At 39.2% G+C, this 18,824-nt stretch overlaps 1 protein-coding gene across 1 annotated transcript in view; it reads left to right on the top strand.

Moving 5' to 3' along the window:
* The first annotated feature begins 2,326 nt into the window (after positions 1-2,326).
* The window catches only part of prdm5 (PR domain containing 5), a 34,936-nt gene continuing 18,438 nt past the window's right edge, over positions 2,327-18,824 (top strand). Inside the window, exons 1-12 of the mRNA XM_023428746.2 lie at positions 2,327-2,577; positions 3,344-3,427; positions 4,022-4,144; positions 6,059-6,227; positions 6,372-6,549; positions 7,300-7,392; positions 7,534-7,655; positions 8,342-8,421; positions 11,143-11,227; positions 11,321-11,478; positions 11,947-12,040; positions 16,304-16,464. Coding sequence (XP_023284514.1) covers positions 2,479-2,577; positions 3,344-3,427; positions 4,022-4,144; positions 6,059-6,227; positions 6,372-6,549; positions 7,300-7,392; positions 7,534-7,655; positions 8,342-8,421; positions 11,143-11,227; positions 11,321-11,478; positions 11,947-12,040; positions 16,304-16,464 — 1,446 coding nt within the window. The 5' untranslated portion in view covers positions 2,327-2,478. The remainder of the gene's footprint in view (positions 2,578-3,343; positions 3,428-4,021; positions 4,145-6,058; positions 6,228-6,371; positions 6,550-7,299; positions 7,393-7,533; positions 7,656-8,341; positions 8,422-11,142; positions 11,228-11,320; positions 11,479-11,946; positions 12,041-16,303; positions 16,465-18,824) is intronic.

Here is an 18,824-nt window from a genome sequence, read left to right as displayed (position 1 = left end):
GGTGGGGTGGGGGGTGGAGTCCCTACTGAAGTTTTGAAGTGTAGACCCTTTAAAAACAGTGGTCAGGAAAGTCTGACAGAAACACTTGACACACCAGCTCATTGACTCTGAGCTAAACATGCACATCATGATTCAGTCTTTGCCGTAATTGTCAACCAAAGCTGGCTGTCTGGACTAATCTTGAAGTGGTTCGGCATAGAGCCACAGCACAACAGGAAGCCACTGGCATAAACACCAGCTATAAACACCATAAACAAAAGCAACATGACAGTGACACACTGCTGATTAAAGGGGGAACACGTTTGCTGAAGAGGTGTCCAAAAGCAGATACACACAAACAGTCAGTGATTAGAGATAATGCTAATCTCTCTGTGCAGGGTGAAAGTCAACAAATCAAGGTGAATGGAGAAAAAAAACATATAATGTGAGGTCTCCTGATGCCCTGATGGTTTCAGCATTTTGACACAAATGTATGCAAATAGTTCCGGTGAAACCACATCCACTGCTGAAGCATTTAATGTAAACAGTTAGTCATCTGGCTTCACTCTCGATACTGTTCTTCTGAAATTTCATGTTTTCCCTCTCTAAACAGTCTAGTTTGGGATAGTTTTTACTTGTTCTAAAAGGACTTGTTGTGGATAAAGAAACAGAACTAATATGGAAATCTGACCAATAATTTCATATTATATTTTCTCTGCCTATTTGTTACACACATTACACATATTTAGTAAAGTTGTTCCTGTGGAATATTAACCCTCAGAAATCTAAAAGTTCAGACACCTAAATGTACCTCAACATGTGCATTTTATACAACTGTAAAATTAACAAGATATGAATTAAATAGACACAACACTGCTCTTTGTGAAATTATATCAAACAAAGTTTTGATGGGTCTGAGATTATGAAATACTGACCGCTTTTTCTAAATTTGAGCATCTAGACAAATGTAATAAACGTGGTACCAAGCTTCATCACTGGGTACAGGTACACTGCCTACCTCCTGGTTTGTTTTTATTTACATGTACGTCTGCCTTGATTTAAGGTTCAGCCTGGAGGGTTTGGTTTAGATGGTTGTGCAGCAGCTGGCTCCAGGCCAGAGGATCCATCTGTTCCAGCAGCCCTCTATTGTTGGTAAATTGTGGTTTCTGGCCCGCGGAGCGGACCGTTTCAAGCTGGAAGGGTCAGTCAGAACTCTGGTCTGCTGCTTGTTGGTATGGTGGTTTCTAAATAGTTGGACAAGTTTGAGCCAAAACACAAAATATTCTGAAGTTTTGGAGATTAGTGGTGAATGAGGAAAATGATAGTGAGTGTTTCTCAGAACAATTTGAAATTTTATTTCACACAAATCAGAAGAAAATACAAGTAAAAGCACATGGAAACATGTGGAAACAAATGGGGCACCCCAATAAGCTTCAGAAGCTTGTGATTAGGGGCCAAGTCATTGCATGTACCTAAATCCTAATACCTAATCTAATACCTAAAACCCCCAAAAAGAATAACTAGAGGTCCAGAAACTTCTATCGCATCAGTCCAAACATTAACACAATGAGATACACAATCAGAAATAAATGGTAGGCTAACTAACAGTGGAAAAGAGGGTCAGTGGGAGTGTTTACTGTGGACCATGATATGACTTTTTTCTGTAGAATCTGTAGTTGTAGTGACAAGATAAGCAGGAAAAGTATTACACATATCAATGGATCTGTTTTTGCAATGACTATCAAACTGGAGCATCCATTTTCAACCATAAGGACAAACAGAAAGTGCATTTGAACCTTCAAATAGCAATGTATATATAATATGTATAACGTATGTGTAATGTATGCCAATGGGAATAACTCCAAAAAATATCTATTTATCCGTTTATCTTCATAGTACTGTTACTTACATGAGTGGCCAATCAGGTGGCCATACAATATCAAATTCCTATATATTTTCACTCATTCTAAGCCAGTTACTCACTGATGCTGACATTGTAAATGTATATTATTTAGGCTCACAGAATTTAAAGACATCTTAGCCACCCAACAAAATCAAATCCAATAGCTCAGCCTTGTCAGGTAAAGGCTTCTTTGATACAAAGATGTGTTAAAGTGGAAGTTTGACTCATAATTGTTAGTTACTGAGTTATTAAGATCCGTCGTTTGTGTGTACAGTTTGTAGGGATCACAAGTTTTGCTACTATTACTACACTACAATTACCATGTCAGTGTTTCTTCCCCTCTGTACAGGCTGAGAGAGCAGCCTGAATGAAACACAGGCTGGAGTGTTGCACGACAGAAAAGGTAGCTTCTGGTTACAAACTTTGGACCAATCAGGACGCCGCTCTACTTTCCTGCAGCAGGAGCAACAGAAGTTCAACCTGGACCGTTCCACGAAGAAACTATCTGCTCTAAATTCAAACTGACAATGCTAATTCCCTCCCGCTGACACATCTGATAGCCAACTCATTGTCATTGAAGGAAACGTTTCCGAGTAATGACAATGTTGGGCATGTATGTGCCAGACAGATTTTCCCTGAAATCGTCAAAGGTCCAGGATGGAATCGGTCTTTACACGGCGAGGCGAGTGAAAAAGGTTTGTTTGTTTCTGGCTGGGCAACTTTGTAACCGAGTTTACACGCGGGAAACGTCTAGTGTTAGTTTTCAGACATTTCTAGTCGTTGTAGAAACGTTTTCTGTTCGCCTTCTTCCTTATAGTCGCTGTCAAAGTCTCAGTCTCGACCCAAGGCTCCTCTGACGTGAAGTGCCACGTAGCTGCAGTAGCTCCAGTTGTTTCTCTCGGTCACTGCTCAACAATGTATTCAAATAAGGGTCGCGCGCCTGTCTCGTGAACACATTCTATACATGATGGTTACATCCAGCTTAAAGCTCGCGACTTTTTAAAGGACATTAAAAAAAAAAAAAAAAAACGAAGGCATTTTCCCACCGCTATCAGCTACATGGAGAGGTCATAGGCAGCTGTGTGACATGTTCCAGGGGATGAATGGGCTCAGGTATCAGTGGAGACATGTTCACATTCTGGAGACTATTGTCATTTAAATCTGTGGCACCGTAGTAAAACATGTTGAGGATGAACATGAACACAACATTTTGACCACGCCCCCTGTATTTTTGGCACTCCTGGAAAGTCAAAAAGAAAAATGGTCCTATAGTGAGGGATGTGTTCACATGTCACATAAAAGAGTATAGGCCTACCCACCAGCCATCCACAGTGCAGAAATCACAGTTTGGACCTTCCACTGGGATAAATGTATAATGTTTTAATATAATTAACATTGGCTGCTAGCTTGTTTAACAGTCGCATCATGTTATGACAAGTAATCCCTCTGTTTGTTTTAAAGGGAGAAAAGTTTGGTCCCTTTGCAGGTGAGAAAAAGCTGCCTAGTGAGCTGGATGAAAGCTCCGACACCAGGCTGATGTGGGAGGTGAATGCACACACATCCTGCCTTGTTTCTGCAGCACTGTACACATGTGAAGGTTTCAGGTTTTAAAGGTACAAGTGGTTAAAATGAGTTTAAATCAAGTTTGTCTTTATGTAATTTTTTAGATGAAAGACACAAATCATTCTCATTACACTAACCTTTCATTTATGAACTATGTATGATGTTGATAAGCAGATTAAGTATTCTTCTTTCTTGTTGCAACTTGTATTGCAGCGCTAAACACATCCTTTATCACAGGACAGCTGTTTGCATGTGTGTCCAAATGTATTCTCCATTTTCTGTGATAGAGAAAACAATGAATTATGTTGCAGATCAATTAACCACACTGGTCGATTTAAACTGACTCATGTTGTGAGGGAGCCATTGATAGTAAACTCTAAAACAGATGCTGTGATGTAGTTATCTGTAGCTCCCACATTGTGAGGTACAGACCTGTGCACATGAGAAGGTGTTCATATGTAAGGCCAAACATACTTTGATGAACAGAAGACAAACCATGAAAGCAACAAGGGAAGAAGAAGAATCAATCGTTCACTTCTGACAACTCATGCAGTCATTTTTTTTTTTTCCCTCCAGGTCCGTGGTAGTAAAGGAGATGTGCTGTATATTCTGGATGCGAGTAACCCACGCTATGCCAACTGGCTGCGGTTTGTCCATCAGGCGCCTTCGCAAGAGCAGAAGAATTTGGCAGCCATTCAGGTATATTTCCTCTCAGTGGACAATGAATCCCTCACACTTGCTTAGAAGAAGTCTGATACATCAGAGACTGATACATTTTACAGGCAAAACGCATCTGGGGGGACCAACTAATTGCTATTATTTTTAAAATATGGCTGTAAAGAGACCTCAAAGAGAAATATTTTTCACTTCTGTAGGTAGAAGATGTTGGAGTTTAGTTAAATCTTCTAAACTTTAAACTGAACAGATAATGAAATCTCACTTTTTTTTTTACAGTAGCACAGGTAAAAAAAAAAAGGCATTTTTTTCTGTGTTTGTTCTGTACGACCTTTTACAGCTTATATGTTACAATATGATGAGGGTGAGAGAGTGAACATGGTAGATATAACATGGATGAGACAAATGTGAAGGAATTCTTTATTTCTACAACGTAAATAACTTAAAAAGGATGCATGTTGTTCATTTACTCTGCAAAACATGTCAGTTTGGCTTCAGGTCTATTTGTCCAGATGTCTGAACCATTTTGTAAATTAGTATGAATTACGTGTCAAATTGGACAAGGAGAGAAACATATTTTTTTCTGGTATGTGTATTTATCTCAGTATATTTAGGAGGCATACATTTATTGGGATTATGCAGAGGATTGTTTTTTGGTTATTTATCTATTTAATAGCGACAATGCAATTTAATATAGTTCCAAAACAAAGCATGAAACTGATGTGATGCACAGAGAGTTTATAGCTATTGTTAATTTTCAGCTCTTGTCCCTAATTGGGCTTTTACATGTACAGTGTAAATAAAACAGTCAGTTTTTATCATCATAAGACTAGAATACACTACAGATATGAAAGTATAGCAAAATACTACATTGAAATGCATTGATGGTGATGTATAGTCTAAGAAGAGACAACAGCAACAGCAAAAACAACACAAAACAAACAGACAAAACAAATGATAATATCCTACAATTATCTACATTTCTACAATCTGCTATTATCTGAAAGATACGGTAGTACGGTCTGAAAAAAGAGAACAACAGCACAACAAGCTACAAATAGTCAAACAAAGACAATTAACAATAGATACAATTAGAATTGCGTAAAGGTTTGGTTTTCTTTTAGCAGCGCTTTACCTTTGTAAAGGAGTTTATATGTATGTTTGTGTGATCTGTTGCCCCTAGATCCTGTTTTGTTAATTAGTTTTTTCCAAACACTCCAAGTACGTTTTAAGAGTTATCATATTGACAAATAATGCATCAACTACAGTAGCCAGAACTACAAATACCAGAAAAATGTGAAGAATCTCTTAAAGCATACAAACACACATTCACACACACATGTGGAAACAACCACATTGCATTGGCTCTGGGTAATTTCACCTCTTGCTTGTGCAAAAGATAAAAAAAAATAGTTCTGTCACGGTGGAAGAAAAATAGAAGTGGAATGAGGAAAAGATGAACGTTTCAGGTTGTGGGGCCAAATTCCTCCATTAATACACAAAGTGATTGGTCGTTTAAAGGTCGTCTATGTGGGTTAAAGCTCTGTGTTCCATCAACAGTGACATTTATTGTGCAGCTTTCCTCTTGTTAATCATTATTTATGTATATTTAGAATCCCATAGTTAAAACAAAATGACGGTTTGATTTTATTAGCGTGACCTTTAAGGACAGGGGAGTTAATGACAACATTTTTAAGGGTTTGAGCTTTTGACCTGTGGCCTCAATCAGGTCATAACAGACTGTTGTCTGGGTGTAATGAGTTCAACCTTCAGTTACTCACTGTGCATTGCCATAAATAGTAATAGCTGTATTTTAGCAAGAATACTTTTCCATTAGCCACATTCCTCTCAAATTTGTGAGGTGCAGCTCTGCCAGTGCTCCGTGGCATCGTTAGCATTGTGCAATTACTCAACATCAGCCATGTTGTTATCTCTTAGGATGGAGAAAACATCTTCTACCTGGCTGTGGATGACATAGAGACAGACACAGAGCTCCTAATAGGCTACCTGGACAGTGATATGGAGGAAGAGGAGGAGGAGGAAGAGGAGGAGATCATCAAAGATGAAGATGAAAACAGTAAAGACAACAAGCATCTTGTTGAAATGGGTACAGTGAAATTATGTTTCCTCATTTGAATGTAATGAAATCACAATTATATCTAATACTTAAAGACACAGGAGATATAGTTACCTTTTAGATCTGTGCTGTGTGACTTCACATGCTCTCTGTGTGTGCACCACGTCTCTACAGAGCTGGTAACAAAGAAGGAGGACCACCCCTGCTTGCTGTGTGAGAGCAGTTTTCCTAGTGAGGAGATCCTGGCCGCCCACCTCCAGAGTCTGCACCAGAGGCCCAGCACCGAGGAGAAGGAGTTCAAATGCAGAAACTGTGGCAAGAAGTTCCCCATCAAACAGGCTCTGCAGCGCCAGTGGGTTCACTGCTCCACTCCTTAACTGGCAGTGGAACTGTTTAATCTTACTTTCATTTTTTTCTCTAAAAGCTAAAAACTCTGGTTATTAAAAAGTCTAAGAAAGTAGTAAATCAGTTCAGTACAAATTTAGATCTTACATAATGAGTTAAGAGAGTTAAGATAAAAAAATAAGTTTTTAACTATATTCCTGTGTTTGCTTCTGATAAAAAAACAAATGCTTTTATTAATTCAGAATGAATAGAAATGAGTTGCAGTTTGACTTCTTGTTCCCGTTCCCTCTTTCTGAGAATTATATGAGGAGATTGATACTACTCCCTTACCAGTCTGGTCATTGTGAAGCTTGGGGCTGCAGACAGTTAGATTAGCTCTGTGTCTACTAGCAGCTCTAACTAATAAACATGTTTGTTTGTCGTCAACACGACTATTGGAGATGCTCGGCCAAGAAATAGTCGACACATAACCTCCCATGAACCCGCAAATTTTCATGGTCACTTCAGTGTTTGTTCGTATTGAACAAACAAGATTAACTTTGCGCAGAGCCAAGCTAGCTGTTTAGCTCTGTTTCCAGTCTTTATGCTAAGCTAAGCTAACCAGCTAACTTGCTGTAGCTTTTACAGAACAGATATGAGAGCGGTATCAATCTTCTCATCTCATTCAAATGAATCTGTCCTGTGTATCTGATCTTGACAATTTAGTTTCATTTCCTACTTGGTGCCTAATTTGTTTTTGTTTTGAATCCTTCCTCAGTGTTTTGCATTGTTCTGAGTCACTGGACCCATCAGCTGACTCAAAAGCTCATCAGTGCTCCTTGTGCCACAACACATTCAGCTCAGAATCCAGGTAGCATACACTTATAACCTGTATACTGTACAATATTCCTAAACGACACTAATTTGACCTTCAACAATTCTTACAACATTTCTCTGTAACTCATAAAGCTCTCCCTCTGTTTTCTTCTTCCTCTGTATCCTGCATGTACAGTTTTGAACAGCATAAGGAAGCCTGTAAAGGAGATGCTAGGTTCATCTGTAAAGCAGAGAGCTGTGGTAAAAGATTCAAGAGCAAGGACGCGCTGAAGAAGCATAAAGGAAATGTTCACACAGGTTGGCGTCTGCATCTCTCTGTGATTCTTTCCCTCTTTCTATCCACATATTTTCATGCATTTCCCTTCCCTTTTTGCATAACATCATCTAATGAAGTTAATTGTCCATTAGCAGCCTCAGCACTCGAGGAGCTGCAGTAACAGTACTTGACCTTGATCAAGTTAAAATCTCTGCAATATTGAGACACATCTCTAATTACTTGCGCTCCATAATTGCTGACCTGTGTGTTCTGGGGCTGCTTGCTCTTTCAGATAATTGGACTTCCATAGCTATTTATGATGGGATGTAGGGCAGTGGGGATCTGAGCAGCCTTACACATGAATCGAGTATCAACCCGAGATTAAGGCATTCATCTCAGAGGCTGGTGGACGAGAGTTCTGGGCCTTTATGTTTTACCAGTGTAGTTAGGACAAGTGGTGTATGCGTGTAAGTGTGTGTGTGGGCGAGGGGGGAAGTGGCTCAGCCGCAACAGATGTGGGTCATATGATTCAAGGGAAGGGTCCCAAAATCCTAGGATGGTATGATCACTGAGTCTATGATGAAGAGAATCTTTGTCCTGTGAAACTTGTAATGTTTTTTTCTGTTACTGTGTGATGATTGTAATGAAATTGTTGTCATGATTGTCACACTCATCAGTGCTGTAGTCCAGGCGTGGTAATTTTCCTCTAGTTCTCTTTCTTTTACAGGGAGCTCACGGCAGAAACTCACATGCACCATATGCAACAGAAAATGCTCCTCCTCTCTGAATCTACAGGAACATAGAAAGGTGAGACTCTACAATGAACATCTACTGTGCAGCTCAAACTATCACACCAAGGTACTTTGCACTGGCTCTGAGAGGATTTACTCAGCTTAGCTAGTTTTGCATGATCCATTTTTTACAGTGACGTGTCTTTATTGCTGTACAGTGGAATCCATCACACTGTTTCTATAACCTAGACTAACCTCTTAATCTCTCCTGAGTTCACTTTGTTGAGCTATTCCCTCTCTCCATGTGAGGGGGTCTTTATGATCAAGTTGTTACAAATTTATTCTGGGTGACACAGAGCACAGGGCTGGTTTCTTTTTCACTGGCTCATCCCACAGGTCCTGTGAAATTTAAGAGGCTGTGTTGGCAGACAATAAGGTTTTTAGCCTTGGCGTCAGGATTCTCCCTATTACTGATGGATTACAGATTTGAAGGGGGCTGTTAAATACTATTTTAAAACATTTTCATACAAATATATATTTATATTCTGTACTGTGTATTTCCAGTAAAAGCCTATGTTCAGTTCATGAAAGCTTTTACAATTGCTGTTGTAGACATTTCCCGGTTAAAATAGGCTAATGTGTGTTCCATTTAAAGATGAAATTTCATTGCAAATATGTCTTATAAAATTGATTAATTCTAATTATTACAAAGCTAACATGTGAAAGCAGAGATTTAGAAAAACAGGTTGCTTTTGTGGGGGGCGTGTTGTTTAAGGCACCAGTGAGACAATGAAATAAAATCAGTTAGTCCAGTTGGAGTAGCAGAGTGTGTTTAAACACTTATCAGATGTCAAAACTCACAGGCAGAATTTTACAACTCTGGAAAGTTATCAAGTCTCCCATTGACTTCTATTGAAGCCCAAACCAAGGAGAAATTCAAGCGTGCGTTTCCTGTTTCGCTGCAAATCCCCAGACATTGCAAGTCAGAGCTGTTCAGCTTTGACTGAGTGGAATTGCTCTAATAGAAACAGTCGTGTTTGGAAATAGAGAGGTTATTATTCTAGTGTGTTTTATCACTGTATGTTGATATCTGATTGCTTGCTCTGATCAATGTTTGTTTATTTCCTGCATCAGAAAAGTGACAAAGTGACTGTCATTTTACGTTCATTGCGGCAGAAGTAGAGTCAGGTTAAACTTTTTTTGCCAAATATCCCTGCATTTACGCTCCCAATGCATCAACTAACCGGTTCCATTTAAATGAAAGTTGGTCTTTGCCAGCACTCTGAAGCTGCTTTAAAGCTCCATATTTTCCTCTTTTCCTGTGTTTTATTTTGAAGTGTTGATCCATAAGAAGATATATTTGTGGTTTTAAGAACCAAAAACCAGCTCAATGTAGTTTTACATCTCCTCTTTCAGGCTTTTCTCTGGAGCTCTAGTAACAACAGGTCAGCCAATCTCTTCTGATTGGCTCACTGTTTTTAGAGTATTCAGATAATATATAGCAGATAGCAGATTTCGGGTAAACACTCAGAGAAACCAAATCCTGCAAGTTTGGATGGTTGGTCCAGGTGGGCGGGGCTTTGGGTGTGGCTGAGGGTGGTGCTTTGTTGTGCTTTGTTGTGACATCACAAAGTGACAGAAGTAATTACGGCTGGTTTTAACATTCAGTGTCTGAATACAGGCTGTGTGCATTTCTCTGTGGACTGAGGCTTTGATACTTTCACAGTATTAATATAAAACCTAGACCTGATCTATAATCAAACTACACATGGACATCTGTCTGTATACTATATGGAGCTTTAAGAAGAAGAATCTCTCTCCTCTTTATCTTTAGCATTGCTGTTTTTTTTCTTATTATGAGTTGATCACTTTGGCTCTGTGGATCGATCATGTACAGTAGAAACATTTGTTATTCTTTAGTTTACTTTCAGCTGTTTCTTGCTTCAGGTCAGGACACACGCTTTAGATGATGTTGGGCACAGGTTGTCTCAAACGATTTGTCTTATTGGTTGTCATTCATTAACGTACATTCTTCATTCATTACCCCTGCTGGTAATTGTGACATTTCATTTTCTCCCGTCAACATCAATCATCCACATTAATGAACATCCCAGTCACATTATTTATCATCAAGCCAAACTGCAAACTGTTCAACACTTAAAGTCACCTGGACGTTGACACAGTTCTGCAACTCTCCAGTTTCAGATCTCCAGGGAGTTTGAAAATAGAAATATGTAATATTCCTGTGAGGACTCCTCATGTGTCTATGTGCCAGTTTTGCTATTATGTGGCTCCTACAGAAATGTTTTCCAATCTCGCACTATTGTCTAAATTTAGGCCAGCGTTTCTGTCATTGAAGAACTGAGTCCCATTTAAACAAGTGTTATTACAAACATCGCACAACTGGTGTGTTCATAAAACTTCAATCAAAGACATTGGAGCAGTAACTATTGTTCTTGCCAAAGAGCAATCAAACTTTCCATAGTGACACATTCGTTCCAAAGCAGCTTAAATCTGCCATTATCACCATTTAGCTGAACAAGCTTTTGCAGGCGCAGCTGTGACAAGAGGAGCTGCTTTGCATTAGCATATGCTATTGTAGCTCAACGCCGGGCAGCGATTGGATTTGAAATTATTGGAGTTTTACTCTGAAGCAGAAAAGGGATTGAAACTTTTCATCACTTTAGTTGCTCTTCTGTCTGTAGATCAGTCTAATGAAAACTGATGGTGATCCTTTCACTGCCACTTTACCCTAAAGACCAAAACTTTAATGCACTTTATGTCTCTTTTGTTGTAGGTACATGAAATATTCGACTGCCACGCGTGCAATAAGAAGTTCATCTCTACAAATCAGCTGAAACGCCACATGATCACACACTCAGGTAGAAAAATGCTGCATTAAAAATGTCACTCCTGAACTTTATGCATCATCTCTGTTTACTTGAATGCATCTCTCTTAATGTTTTGTTCTTTAGAGAAGCGACCGTACACCTGTGAGATCTGTAGCCGTTCCTTCAAGCGCCTGGATCAGGTGACGGCTCATAAGATCATCCACAGCGAGGACAAACCGTACAAATGTAAGCTGTGTGGAAAGGAGTTTGCTCACCGCAACGTCTACAAGAATCATAAGAAGGTGATCATATAATCCACTAGTGAGCTAATTGTTACTGTAATTAGTATTTCACATGTTTATTTATATCCAGCTGATTGGTATTTGCTGAGGAGAGATTCGTTGAAAGGCAGAGACACTTCAAAGCTGGAATTATTAGTCAGGCTGTAATCAATCAGGGTCTCGTTGGTGGTGGTTATCTGCAGGGTCTTTGGCGTCCTCCACCCTTGAGGTTCCCCATGTTTACTTTGGGGATTGAGGTGTCACTCAGATAGATAGGTCGGGAACGGACAGACGGGAGGGGCAGAAACACAGAAGCACTTTGAACTTAAAGCCCCTTGAGCTGCTTGTCCTCATCAAGTCAACAAACCAAATAGGCTACGGAGCCTTACCCATGATCCTCTCACATCAACATCCACGGTGAGGCAGGAAGCCCCCCACCCCACACACACACATTACAGACACACTGAAGCTGCTCTACTCTCTCTGCAGACCCACTCTGAGGAAAGACCCTTCCAGTGTGAGGAGTGCAAAGCGCTGTTCCGCACCCCCTTCTCTCTACAGCGGCACCTACTCATCCACAACAGTAAGTATGACCTGAACACATCTGCCCACAAGTAAAGCTGCAACGACCAATCATTTACTTTATTTGTCCATTGACAGGAAATCAATTGGCAGCCATTTTGATAATTGACTAATTGACATCCACTCTAGCTACAAGTGACAGTGATGCTAAATGCTAATCTAATGTAACGCTAGCAAAAGTGGAAAATAGTCACTGGCCCTGTTCAGACCTGGTATTAAAAATACAAAATAAACTAAACACAGTCATATTGCAACAAACTACAGAAGCGTAAATATAAACATGCACAACGACACATCAGCAAGTAAATAAACAAACCTCTCTGGCTGCACATGACTAAGAGGGAATGAATGGACTGAAGATAAATCTTAAAAACAGGCAGTGTGTCAGCTTTTAACTTGAACTTTAAGGGAGTACAAAAATCTAATCTTCAATCTTAATTAAAAATAAATCATATTAATAATGTGTGCAAACATATAAAATAACATAACATAAATGTATTTTTATGGCAGTTAAAGGGCCAAATCTGGCGACATTCTTTTAGCAGTGTGAACGTGAATGTGTCCTGGATCTTATTGAAGGAGCAACTACTCTACTGACATCCTTTGACACAGTCTGATTAACACAGTTTATAATGAACCAAAATATTTTACTATTTCAAATGGATAAAACCTGATTTCACTGTAGAACTGTGAGCAGAGCAATGATTCACTCAGCCCCTCCTTACCCCACTCTCTCTGTCTCACACACACAAACACATTGACAACGGACCCATCTGTTGGATTGGCTAAAAACAACAACACATACCTGTTAATAAGGGCTGAACAATCAAAATATGAATTATTTGAAATCGCAATACAGCAATATATAAACCGCAATTTTGGTTTAGACACATCATTTAAAAAAAAGATTTCAATGAAAGATAAAATGCAAAAACTGCAAAAATCTTTCCAACTGAAATCGTGACCCTATAATAGTGGCAATATGATTTTTTTGCATATAGTTCAGCCTTACTGTTTATTTGCATATAAAGCAGGAAGTGAGATCTGATCACAACTGGTCACTGGAAACATTTTAAAGCAGGTGTGAACTGATGTATTTTGAGCTGACCACCTGTGATCAGATCACTGAAGACACATGTTAACGCAGGTCTGAACAGGGCCATGAAGCCCGGAAAGTGACTTAGTAATGTGCATTACACAGCAACATTTACGTAAAGTCTTCTAACCTTAGCTAACATTAGCCACCAGAAGCCACTGGTCATACCAAACTTTTCATCTGTAAGAGGAACAATGTGTCATGTTTTCTCTCAGAAGTTGGAGGTGGTCACGATTGAAGTCATTTTTAGAAGCAAAAAATTCAAAATATTTTAGTTTCAGCTTCTCTGACACGTTTATAAATTGAATATCTGAAAGAAAAATATTTTATACTTTAAGCTCTGTTGGACTTTATTGTTTTCATAGGCTAAATGATTTATCAGTTTATTTACAAGATAATCAGTAGATTAATAGACCATGAAAGTAATTGTTAGTTACAGCTCGACACAAAGTTAATGTTACCTTTTCTGCTTGTTTTGTACCATACAAAAACTAATCTGATCTTTTTTAAAGTGTTTTTTTTTTTCTTTTGGTAGAAATGACATGAAAGTAAGAAATTACATTTAAGAACAAAAGTGAAACCCAGTCGTGACGTGTTCTTCAGGTGATAGTCATATATTTTCACCGGCCTTCAAATCATCCTTACCCCTGTGGATATTTCCATTTACAATACAGATCGTAACTCTATCAAACGTCTCACAAAGGAGACATTAAAGTGTACAGGTTGTCCTCGGCGCTCTAGTCTGACAGAAACTTTCTCCTCGGACAGCTGAGCTGCAGTCGAGCCTCAGCAGGATGCAGCGCTGCTCCTCAAATTGAGCCAGATAACAAAGAGATTGTACAGCTCAAGGCATTTCCTGCCGCTGTCTCCGGAGGCAGGCTATATAACACCAGGACTTGTATTATGTATCAAGTTCTAGACAGTATGTGGGGCGGGAGGATCGAGTATGTGATTTCATTGTACTACAGGTGAGAAAATGGACACATGCCATTGAGTAAGTGTGTCTGTCTTTGTGAGTTAATGTTGGAGCATCACATTGGCTCTGTAGCAACAGCCCAGAGTGAGAAGATGAAGCACAGCTGTCCCGAAACGTTCAGGTGAAATCAAATCACGCCTCAGTCGTCATGCAGGAATATCTTTCTGAATATTTTATTTGTTCCATGTCAGAGTCACAAAAAACTCTCATAACTGCACAAACTCGTCATGAATTATCAGTTTTAATGTCACATGATTGTGAGATTTGATCATCAGCGTGATCGACAAACGTAAGGCTGCCCGTTCTGCTCTGTTTCTGGAGTTTCACTAACAACATTTTTTTTTAAAAGTTAATGGAAGAATTTCACACCGCAAACCTGTTGTTGTATTAGAGAAGATGAAACAATTAGGTATACAGTAAATCGTTAATATAGCTGCCAGTAACATATCGTCAGAGCAGCATTGTAACATGACAGAAATAAAGACAAATTGTTATTGTGGGGATCAGAATTGTGTCCAATTTAATTTTGTTTTTTATTTTTATTTCAGTCAATAAATAGTCAGATGTACTTGATTTAAACTTTAAATTCATTCAAATTAAGGCTTTACAGTTCTTACTTCTTCTTTCTGTACATGAGTCATACGACAGGCCTGGACCACTCTTTAAGTTTGGGGAAGAAAATACTATGCGACATAGCATACATATATATCTTCATAAATGAAATATGTGTACATTTAAAACAAAGACATATATGAAACAAACATACATAAAAAATATATACGAAACATATTAGAAGTTATAACAATTTCATACATTGACATACAGTATATGACCAGTCCATACGAATATGTTTGTTCATGTATGTGTGCTTTTACTGTAGACGTATGCAGATATGTATCCATCTTAAAGCATGTTAATATGTTGATATTATAAACAGTAGGGTCCAAAAGTCTGAGACACTTTCCCAGAATGGGAAGATAGACATAATTGAAATTGATAAGAAAGAAAGAAAGATTTTTTTATAAGCATGTTGTTTTAAAAAACTTGCATATATATTCTAAGTTTATATCATTAACATACCTGTATGTGGTTGCAACATGTTATACCATATAAAAATTCATCATAAAGATATTTTTAATATAGGCTATGTACAAATACAAATTTTACCATGGGTTTTTCATATATGTTTTATGGTTATGTCTTCATATGTACAGAAGATGTATATATGTGATAATAATATATCCACTTATAGGACATCACTCTTGATATAGGGATATACAATATATGTCATATATTACATTTCTGTATGGGCAGTTGTCTTAAATCACTGACCTGTGTAGTTCTTACATGAGGTTCACTGAAAGATGCTCAGCACATTTATATAAGGTCAAATGTCAGTTGGAGACTTCTGGTTGTTTTAGACCTTGAGAATAATCCTGTGTGTGAATCTATAAACTAGTGTCTGTGCCTGTGTAAGCTCCTCCTACAATGAAATCTTTACGTGATGGTGTTGCTGACATTAACTATCATCAAGTGAATGATGACTCCGATTTGATTAAAAACACAGTGGACCTCAGCTTTTCACTGAGCTGACCATCATCGGCCTTGGCAAGGAGAGCGAGCACAAGATCGCAGCCACTTGCTCCCACCGAACACGCATGCAGTCTTTCCAAATTACTGTGTGGAAATGGAATGATCTCCATATAAAGGAAACAACTACTCTTCAACAATAGAGGCTGTTGTGTGGAGGCAGAGAGCAGAGGCGTGAAGGAAAACATCAGGCTCCACTCTGAGAACAGCTGAGACTGTCTGAGTGCTGTCTGTCTGCTGTTTCACAGCTTTTCAGGGGATTGATTAATAAAATAGGACATGTTTTTTTTGCACTGTAAACCTACCAAACCATTTATTGTTCAGAGGAAACATATGGCAGAGTTTGTTTTACCGTCTCCCCCTGGATGCATTCATCTACAGGTAGATGATAAAAGAGGACTTTTGTTTACCAGACCTTTCTAAAGAGCGCTGTTTGGAGCTGTCTGCTGCAATGAAACACCCTCTTTGTGTTTTCTCTGTCCACACAATCGCCCCAGTGAAATTGGGTCCCCTCTTGCTGTGCGTGATGACTGTGTGTTTAGAGGCACAACAATGGGCAACTGGAAATGGCTCTCACAAACAGACCTCTATCCTTGCTGCAGGTGAGAGGACATTCAAGTGTGACCAGTGTGACGCCACATTCAAGAGGAAGGACACGCTCAACGTCCACATCCAGGTGGTGCACGACGGCCACAAGAAGTACAAGTGCGACCTGTGTGAGAAGGCCTTTGTCACTCCGTCGGTCCTCAAGAGCCACAAGAAGGTGAAAAAAAAAAAATCAGTTCAAGCAAAGCTGTTGTTGTATTCATTTGAAATGTAGACATAACAGTTAGAAAATAACTGATGAAACCTTGAAAAATGATCTTATCTGACACAGTGCTGAGAAAAATTATGTTGACGTTCCTCAGGAAACTTACCAAGAATATACTTCCTCTGCATTTTGAGTTAGAGGCACAAGTAAATTGCACAAAATTGCAGGATTTTCCATCATCAATCCTCAGCTATCAAACTAAATTTAAAAGAGGAGAAGCGGCAGCCCAGCCATCAATTTTACTAACATGTTTCCATTGTTTCATATCCAGTCTTATAACGTGATGCAGCTAATATCTTGGACAGTCAAACCTGGCGGAGACATCCATCTTGAGCGTTCCTGCACTTGAAGGCTTGGAAATCAATTTCTATGTTGATTAGAGATGGCAGTTAGTCCATTAGCTCCGCAGGGTTTCAAAGCCCCTAACAGATCATGCTGCAGATTATGAGCCCTAAATCTGACAACGTCCGGTGTGGTTATGGATCAAGATTGAAACCAAACAGCTTCTTGGCACAGGGCAAAAGAAAATATCTCGGAGGTTGTCTCAGAACAGTAGGGCTGAAGACAGGCTTGTTGAACTGTCTCGCTGCTTATGGGGTCTGGAGGCTGCTGAGAGATCTGGCCTTGATCAAAGTCAGGTTGCGGAGGAGAGGACAACTTAGTGGCTGTGTTTACATGTGCGGAGTAACCCTGCTTTTGGTCACACTGTTGTTGAAGTCTTATTTAATCTTCACTTTCATACTCAACTGTTTGTGCAAATGTCTCACCTCAAATAATCACAAATCATCATCACAGCCACTAAAAATGAACCATCTCTTTGTAACATCATGAAAACCAGACTGATCCAGTAAGAACCTACCTCCATAATTATTATTCTAACTAAATGTTGATGCTTTTGAAAAGGACTGAACGATTATTTTCACTATTGAATAATCTCCCAATTAGTTTCAGTCTTTGAAATAAAATAAAAGTGTGAAAAATTGTGAAAAAATTCCAAGATGACATTTTCAAATAGTTTGATTTATCCACAACACAGAGATATTCAATTTATGATGATATACTATAAGGAAAGCACCAAATTGTCATATTCGAGACGTTGGAACCAGTGAATTTTTGGCATTTCTGCTTGAAAAACAACAACAAACGATTGATTATTAAAATAGTTGCTGATTGTGTTTTTGTTGATTAACTAGCTGTTTAATCACCTTCGGTCTTCGTTTGAATTACAGGAGGCTCTTCTCCAGACTTGCACACTGAGCCTTAATAGAAAGAACTTATCTCTCCTGAACCAGGATTTTTAATAAGTTTTATGCAAAAAAAAAAAAAGATTTGAAGGTTGATGATGTCACTGAATGACCTGACATTTTTGCTGCTTTAGAATCATCCTCTCTCTCTGCTCAAATCAAACCAGACTGGATCTTTATGTGTGTTTGTTTGAGTCACATGTGGACGTGCGTCACCACAGCAGTCGCTGGTGTAGATGAACTGTGATGCTGTACATATCTGAGTTATTCATGGAGCGCTCTTGTGTTACAGAGAATGCTGTCTCCTCAGTGAGCCTGGATTTGTGTTATATGAGAGGGTGTGTGTGTCAGCATGTATGTGCATGTATTGTATGTTTCGCTGGGCTCACCTCTGTCAGTGCTGAGAGAGAAGAATTCACAATGATTGAAAATTACAGGGTTGGTTTTAACTCGTTACAGACATACGCTGTATTTATTCTTTTTTATATAAAACTTTTGATAATTGCACACGACTCCCAATAAATCCTACACTTATGATTTGGAACATGATGTTCCTGTGTGAAACTGATAGTGTCCCCTGTGGCTGTCTGTTCATGAAGGTGGAACACAAAGCCATGTTTTCTCTGTTGAACAAGTAACTAATGAAACACGGCTCTGTCTGCGACACACGTGTTCATGCAAGTGGATTTGTTAGTGCATGATTGTCTGTGAGAGTGCATGCATGTGTTTATGTGTTTGTTGTAATGTGCGTGTATGTGTGTGTGTGAGCATGGGTGTGAGTGTGGATGGAGCCTTTGTAACTGAATACCCGAGGTGTCAGAGTCACACAGCGGGGTGATGGAGGGAAGGATGGGGGCCCAGTGAGGAGGTGTTCCTGTATTGTTGTACTGCTGTTGAAACTGTCGCTCTGAGTTTGAGCTTTTCATACTCACAGTTATTTTCAGGAATTTACAACAGGCCAGGAGGTGGAATTCAGAGAGAGTACGTTTCAACAAGGAGAGAGGGCGGGAGAGGAGCGGGGGGGTGGGGGTGGGGGGGTAGAGGAGGTAGCACGCTCTTTCCACATGC

Source organism: Seriola lalandi, unplaced genomic scaffold (assembly GCF_002814215.2).
Source record: "Seriola lalandi dorsalis isolate HSWRI2012SDOR001 ecotype SW California unplaced genomic scaffold, Sedor1 jcf7180002054885, whole genome shotgun sequence".
Classification (NCBI taxonomy): Eukaryota; Metazoa; Chordata; class Actinopteri; order Carangiformes; family Carangidae; genus Seriola; species Seriola lalandi.
The sequence above is the reverse complement of the archived record's forward strand: the minus strand, read 5'-3'. Positions and strand labels throughout refer to the sequence as shown.